At 44.6% G+C, this 8,339-nt stretch overlaps 1 protein-coding gene across 1 annotated transcript; it reads left to right on the top strand.

Moving 5' to 3' along the window:
- The first annotated feature begins 218 nt into the window (after positions 1-218).
- LOC142194147 (odorant receptor 131-2-like) lies at positions 219-1,157 on the top strand. Its single transcript, XM_075263163.1, has one exon. It carries the CDS (start codon positions 219-221, stop codon positions 1,155-1,157), a length of 939 nt encoding a protein of 312 aa, XP_075119264.1.
- The last annotated feature ends 7,182 nt before the right edge of the window (positions 1,158-8,339 follow it).

Raw genomic sequence — 8,339 nt, 5'->3', positions numbered from 1 at the left:
TGAGTGAATTGGTTACTCTATTACGACACTCTCACTTCTGGCTGGAATAATGGGGACGTACTGAAGCATCTGTTCCTACTACACCACATATCATCCAGTCCAATTTTGTAAAAATTTTTGCAAATATTAATTGATGACAATCTGCCCAGTCGTTTTGTTCTCCTTTTGAATACTGAAGTATGAAATTCCTCAAAAAAAAGAACATCGATTCTCAAAATATGGTGAACTCATCGGCGCTACAAAGCAACATGACCCAAGTGGCTATGGTGTCCAATGAACTATCTTACTACTCAAAGGTGGTTTTACAATTGTTGATCTTGGTGGGCTTCGGTTTCTTCGCCTACTATATTACAATGATACTGATTGCTTTTTTCATGACCCCACACATCCGGGACAAGGCTCGGTACGTCCTCTTCGTCTACATGCTCCTCAATGATGCTTTGTTTCTGCTCTTGGCGTACTTTTTGTTTCTTGGTTATGAGATTCAAATATATATTTATGTGCCTCTGTGTTACATCTTGTACACCATATCTGCAATGGCTTTCAGAATAACCCCATACATCCTGGCCACCATGGCTCTAGAACAATACGTGGCTATTTGTCACCCACTACGACATGTGGAGCTCTGCACAACCTTCAGAGCTCATGTGGTCTTCACCATGATATGTTCCATTATGACCATACCATATGTAGTTGAGCTATATCTCATGTTGTCCTCAATGACAAATATATTCAATCTGTATATTGTATGTATGCACCAGTTACTGGTAGTCAATCCCATCCAGGATGTTATAAAAACTCTCAATTTGATCCTATGCTTCTCCTCTGTGGGAGTCGTCATCCTATTCACCTACGTGAAGATCATGTTGGTCGCTCGTAGACTAAGTTCTCAGTCATCTTCTGCCTCCAAAGCCGGGAAAACGGTCATGCTCCACGCATTTCAGTTAATCTTATGCATGTCGTCCGTGTTGTCCACCATAATAGAGTTCCTTCGAATCGCTCAGAATGAATCTATCAGCTTGTTAAGTTTTTACATATTTACTTGCATTCCGAGGTTCATCAGTCCTGTGATTTATGGAACCCGCGACGAAACATTGAAAAAGTATATGAAAAAGTCTTTACCAAAATTTTTCCAAAGCTTACTTGGTAAAAATTAAGAAAATGTCTCCAGATGACCGAAACTATTTTAGAAAGGCCTAGTAGTATATAGGAAAATGTGAAAAAGAAGATTTCTCATACCTGAGATGTTAAATTTTATTACAGGATGTATCTAAAGTTTCAAAAAGACTGGTGTCAAAGTTTTGCCCCACTGCACAGCTCCATCATTGGGTCTCTTAAAGGGGTTGTCGACCAAATTTTAGTAATCCAGATTGGGGCAGGAAAGGTCAAACTTAGAAAATAAAAACAACATACTTGACTGGGGACTGGTGAGGTTGATTTTGTTTTTTATGTTTCACCTTCCCTGGCCCCTTGACAATTTTTAAAATTCTTGGACAATCAATGTTCTAGGAGTGTTACTATAGCACTGTACAGACTGTGAATTCCAAGTCCAACCGCACCTTTAAAATGTTGATGAACTCCTGGGAGATGTGTAAAAATCAGCTTTAACTAATATGTAAATGATATTTGGAGCACAGGGGATGTGGTATTACATCCCCGAGCACAGCCATGTCATCACTAAGTACGCCTAGCCAGTCTTTTTGTTCGGTCCTCTGGGCAATGGAAGATCCACATTATCCAGCCTGATATCAGTGAGTGCTGTCGAAGTCCTGCGCAGCATACGCAGTATACTTCTGAAGTCCAAGACCTGTCCAAATGTATTGCGAATGTGGTGCCTGACACCAGGATGAGAAGAAGAGGGTGTTCAGTGTGAGGGCAGAATTTGCCGGTGATGCATGCGCAGAACACTAAAACATGGACTGGACTACAGAAGTGTACTGCGCATGCGCGGGATTTCGTGGGTGCTCACTCACATCAGGCTGGATGATGCAGATCTTCCACTGTCCAGGGAGCTGAACAAAATGACTGGATAGGCATGTTTAGTGGTGATGCGGCTGTGCTCGGGGATTAAAGACAATGTCCCTGTGTTCTGAGAACAATAAAACGCAACTTTGTAAATAAGACATAGAAAAACTTTTTTTTCAAATTAAAACAAACATTTCAATTTAAGTTTTAAAACTAATCTAATGTGAAGGTGAATCTGATGATTTTTAACAAGTTTCTTAATATCCGGCTCGAATTTACTCAAAAACAGCGGTAAGTGTAGCAGGTAGGTTGTGATTTCGGTTTAAAATATTATAAAAATACAAATCAGCCATCGGCCCCCTAATCCTCTTTAAATTGTGGCGAGGTCAGAAAATGTCTCGTCTGTTAGATCAGGAATAAGAGTGCGCCATCTCGGTAAAGCAGTTGCTTCCAGATGAGACATCTTAACCTGTATGAAATGATCATATAATGCCGAAATTGGGACCCTGAGGACGAAGCCCCCCCTATAAGTGGATATGCTGAAATGGTCACATTAGGTGGAGCGAACTCTCTGGACATGGCGTGCCGGATTTGGAGAACTCTATAAAATTGAGTATGAGGAATACCAAATTGGTTGCTTAAGGAGTCAAGAGAGCGGAATACTCCTTGGTCATAAACATCAGCCAGGACCAAAACCCCAAACTGCTCCCAACTCCGTGCATCTGGAAGGGCAGATAGCTCCATCAAACCTGGATTATCCCACATCGGGGTTTCAATAGGGACATCAGTGTAGGCCTCTACTTTCTTAGCTTGTCGCCAAACCTGTGATGCCAAGACATTAATCGGCAGTAGCTTACCTCTATACAGGTGGGGGTGTTCCAAGACAGACCATAAATTGAGACCAATTAACTAAATGAGCCTCCAGGTCAGGCAGAAGATCCCCCAATAACCAGGACCTGAGATAGCAAAGTTGGCCAACTAGGTAATACAGAAATATGTTAGGAAGAGCCATCCCACCCATATTTTTAAGTCTTTGCAGAGTGGAGAGGCGTATCTTAGACCTCGAGATGCCCCATATAAAAGTAGTCCAATAAGTAAGGAGTCCAACTGTTTGAAGAACCTCCATGGCACTGATACAGCTGCATGTCCTAAAATATGTAGGAGTCAGTTGCCCCCTTTTCTGTGAAATTACCTTAACTGTGTTGTTTTGCTGCCACCTAGGATTGTGCTAATGTGAGAGACAATAATCTTTCTGTTTCGGCCTGCTGACTGGTGCGGTCCAAAGGAAGTGACATGAAGCCAGAAGCCCGGAGCAGCCAGTTTGGGCCCAGATTTTGTGCTACGAGGACCTGTTAGAGGCTGTCTCTGACTTAGGGCACAGTAGAAGGCCTGAAGCACTGCAGAGACTTACGGGAAAAAGCAGCAGTGATACTGAGGGTGTTCTTAGAGACTAAAACCTGGTTGAGAATCTTTCTATGGACGGCTGAAGCTCAACCAATTTTGTATAGACTGTTTTCTGTAGTTGCCTCACCGTTATGGAGGATTGCTGTGTGTGTGTTACAGACTGTGCCTTAGACGTCTCCGAGTTACTGCCATCGCCGTATTCAGACCTTCACCCAAGATGGAAGCAAGACAGAGTCTGCTGAGTTCCTAGGTCCAGGCCTGCACCGAGGGAGCTAAGAGACTGTATAAATCCAGTACTGTACTCATACTGTTATATATAACTTCTATGTTCCCGCTGTTATATACCAGCGAGTGTGCGCCTCTCTCCTATGGGTGGATCCTCGTTACCTGCTAACCCCAACTTACAAATATACAAACATTTTGGAAGAAGCACCATTTTGATAAGGTTAATACACCCAGCAACTGACAAGGGTAAGGCCCACCACACCTGAAACTTGAGTCGGAAGTGACCAAGGAGTAGAAATGCATATAGACTCAGGAAGTGTTTATGGTCAGTAGAGATATGAAGACCACGAATATACTCTCCATCACACACTGGCAGCTGTTCAGATAGGGACATATATGATGACTTGGACCTATTTATCCTCAGACCAGAGTATACACCGAATTTATCAATGATTGCCATAGCTCGGGGGTAGTGGTGAACCCTCTGCTGCCTGAGGCGGACGATCAAAAGACGCCCCCGACTGAAGACCGGTAGGGGAGGGGAGATTAGGTTTTTCTTTTGATCGTCTACATCAGGTAGCGGGGGAAGGTGTGTGTCCTAGCAGTAGCATTACAGTGAATACAGTGCAGTAATATTTTGTTACTTACAGGAGACGTCTTCCCACATTTCCAGACTCCCTCATTTCCAGACATCTTCCCTTTGGACGACCATGACCACTTCTTCCAGCTGTGACTTGACTCTTTAAAGTTTGAAACACAGACATATTTGACTCCTCACTTCTCCACACACCCAACCCATAGATAGATAGATAGATAGATAGATAGATAGATAGATAGATAGATAGGAGATAGATAGATAGATAGATAGATAGATAGGAGATAGATAGATAGATAGATAGATAGATAGATAGATAGGAGATAGATAGATAGATAGATAGATAGATAGATAGATAGGAGATAGATAGACAGATAGATAGATAGATAGATAGATAGATGATAGATAGATAGATAGATAGATAGATAGATAGGAGAGAGATAGATAGATAGATAGATAGATAGATAGATAGATAGATAGATAGATAGGAGATAGATAGGAGATAGATAGATAGATAGGAGATAGATAGATAGATAGATAGATAGATAGATAGATAGATAGGAGATAGATAGATAGATAGATAGATAGATAGATAGGAGATAGATAGATAGATAGGAGATAGATAGATAGATAGATAGATAGATAGGAGATAGATAGATAGAGAGATAGATAGATAGATAGATACGAGATAGATAGATAGATAGATAGATAGATACGAGATAGATAGATAGATAGATAGATAGATAGGAGATAGATAGATAGATAGATGATAGATAGATAGATAGATAGATAGATAGATAGATAGATAGATAGATGATAGATAGATGATAGATAGATAGATAGATAGATAGATGATAGATAGATAGATAGATAGATAGATAGATAGATAGATAGATAGATAGATAGATAGATTATGCCCCACAGCGGCTGTGGAGCTTAATAGAAGTTGCAGGGGGCTGCTGTGGGGCATAATATAGGTTGCAGTGATTAATATGGGGCATAATAGAGGTTGAAGGGGCCACTGTGGCCCCTGCAACCTCTATTATGCCCCACAGTTGCCCACCCAACTCTATTATGCCACATAGTGGTCCACCCCTGAACTATCATTATACTTGGGGGTCTTTTCAGACCCCTGAGTATAATATTCAGAGCCCCAGGGGAGGTGAGAGAACATAATAAACAGTGTTACTCAACTAGAAGGCTAGAGGGGGACATTAAACTGGGGCAGCTGGAGAGGGACATTAAACTGGGGCAGCTGTAAGGGGGGAGGAGGAAGGGAAAGACACGGCAGCCGACTGGCTACCGGGGCTCTTGCAGGAACTTTTAGGATACAGCGGTTCCACGGACAGGCACAACCACACCAGACACGAAGTAAGAAATATAAATTTTACTCTATACCCTTTTGGGGTGAACTCCAGGCTAACAGGCCTGATGAAATCAATAATTACAAGACACTCAGCCGAGGGCTGAGACCCCTGAGTGACACTGCACCGTGACCTAATATGTCAGAACTAGTGAACTATGCCTTTAACTAGCGGCTACATATATATAGCAGCTGCAATTTACCTATTAATACCAAGCTAACAAAACAATGTAAGTATGCAGAGGAAGATCACCTGCGGTGTCACACTGGGGTTAACAATATCACAGTTTACTATTTAACTTACCCACTCCCCAATATCCACATTTCAACACACTACCCCAACCCTGCAGGGAAGACTTCAGCAACCGGTTTTGTTTTATCAGAAGTTGGTGCTTAGCTGCACAAGTCTTAGTGAAACAAATAACTCCTCTTATGACATACTTCTGGTACTATAATCCAGGATATAGTGTCTCTTTTGAATAGCAGGACAACACGTGCTGTATCTCCGTTTGGATAGAACTCGCTTTAAAGCAAAATGGCCGGAACCAGTCTATGCTAGGTTTTTGGCGCCAAAAAAAAAAAAACTATTTACTGCGTGTATACACTATTCACCCTTATGAAAGGTGAATCGGAGCTCCGCTTACCCGGGTTAGCAAGGGGGCGAACAGTCAGATGGACTTTCCGAAGGAAACAGGAATTTCTTTGCCTCCAGGCAACTGGAACACGGTGTCACAAGGGCTGGTCCTTCTTGTCATCCGCTCCGCGGCGTCTGCACAGCAATCGTCTCCAACTCTCCTGACATGGGAACCAGCAACAGGTTCGGGCTTCTCCAGAGCTGGCCCTGGCCTGAAACAAGCGTTGCAGGGCAGCGGATGGCAATGGATTGTCCCTCAGATCTCTCACTGCTCACAGCCAGCTTCTTCTCCCCCACTACAGCAGTCCACTTCCTGAACTCGTCACTTCCTGGTTTTTCCTTTACCTAACACAGCGGCATCTTGTGGTCAAAAAGAATTACTACAATAGAATTTTTCATTACAGAAACATCTCCTTTTACCACTGCTATTATCACATCACACACTTGTCAGTGAGAAGTGTTCTGAGACTGTATAGCATTAGTCACCCCGTGACACACCACCCCACTAGAGGTCGGCGTCCTCGACAGACCTCCCCAGACAAACTCATCCTGGGCGTATCGCTGTGGGGGAACCCCAGCATTAGACCTTGGCGTTCTGCGTAAAGTCGGGGCATCAGTCACTTCATTCCCACAGGTCGGCTCAGGTTCCTGTACAGGAGCAGCCATTAGTGTCGTCCCCTCCCGTGGAGGTAAGATCACCACGGCTGGAACCGTTTCAGACATGGGAACTGGTACATCCCACCACTCATCGGGATCAATCTGTGCAGCAGGTGTGAAGGTTGGGGCTGTCGGATTCAACCGATGCACCTCAGTCTCCGTTGTGGGAGTCTCTGAATTACAAGGTCTGAGCATATTACGGTGAAGAGTCCGGGTAACTCCTTCACCCCTTTCAGGCTCTATCTCATACACTGGTCCGTCAGGGATGACCCTTCGTTTTACTCGATATGGCATTGCCTCCCACCGATCATCCAACTTTCCCGAGGGTCTCTTGGCCCTTACTAACACCCTGTCCCCAGGTTGGAAGGGTTCATGTTGAACCGGGGTCTTGTCTGGGTGACTGGACAGTCGGGTTTTGTCAATCACCAATCGGTGTATGGTCTGCAGTTTTCGACGGTGTAGTTCTACCCAGTCATCGGGCGAGCGAGCGCCCTCCCTCTCAGGATTTGTCAAGTTCAATTCTTCAATCTCCCGTCCGGGATGCCCAAACAGCATCAGGTATGGCGTGTAGCCGGTGGTACTATGGACCCGATTATTATAGGCCCAGAGCAACTCAGCTAAGCTCTCTGGCCACCGAGCTTTTTGATCTTTCTCCAACGTTCGCAACATCTGAAGGAGGGTGCGATTGAATCACTCACAGGCCCCATTCCCCTCTGGGTGATAAGGAGTCGTCCGGGATCTGTGGATACCATACACCCGATACAACTCCGACATGAGCCGCCCCTGAAAACATGCCCCCTGATCTGAGTGAATACGAGTGGGGCACCCATACACTTGGATGAAGTGCTTACACACAGCCCTGGCGGCAGATTCGGCAGTCTGATCTTTCGTAGCTACTGCTACTGCAAACTTGGTAAAGTGATCGGTCATTACCAAACAGTACTGATGTCCGCTGTTGGAGTGTCCTATCAGGACATAATCAATCATCAGCACCTCCAACGGCGCAGTGGTCCTAATCGTCTGAGTGGGGGCCCTTTGTTCTGGGGGTTTAGCGAGCTCACAGGCCCTGCAGGCTTGGCACACGTCCTGCACTGTCTGCTCAAGACCAGGACAATAGACAAATCGCTGGAGCCACTTGAACGTTTTATCAGGACCAAAGTGGGCCCCTCTCACATGAGCCTCACGGGCAACTTCCCTGGCACTGGTACTTGGTATTACTAGTTGCCATCTCACCTCCAACTCAGTCTCTAAATATACTTTACGGTACAGTAACCCATTCTCACACTTCAGTCTATCCCACTGTTGCATTACTCTTGCCCCCATAGGTGGCAAGCGTTTGCGCTCCATCGGGGTAGGCCACTCCTTTGCCATCACCCACTGCTTGATCTTTCTTAGGGTCACGTCATCATTCTGAGCATATACCCAATCTCCATGGGTTTTCCCAAGCAACACTGGTCGGTCTGTCACCACCCCACTTGTCCGTGCCAGTATCACAA

The sequence above is a fragment of the Leptodactylus fuscus genome, chromosome 2 (assembly GCF_031893055.1).
Source record: "Leptodactylus fuscus isolate aLepFus1 chromosome 2, aLepFus1.hap2, whole genome shotgun sequence".
Classification (NCBI taxonomy): Eukaryota; Metazoa; Chordata; class Amphibia; order Anura; family Leptodactylidae; genus Leptodactylus; species Leptodactylus fuscus.
The sequence above is the reverse complement of the archived record's forward strand: the minus strand, read 5'-3'. Positions and strand labels throughout refer to the sequence as shown.

Bases quoted from the DNA above. Each gene is read 5' to 3' on its own strand.
- LOC142194147 (XM_075263163.1), top strand. From the start codon at position 219: ATGGTGAACTCATCGGCGCTACAAAGCAACATGACCCAAGTGGCTATG.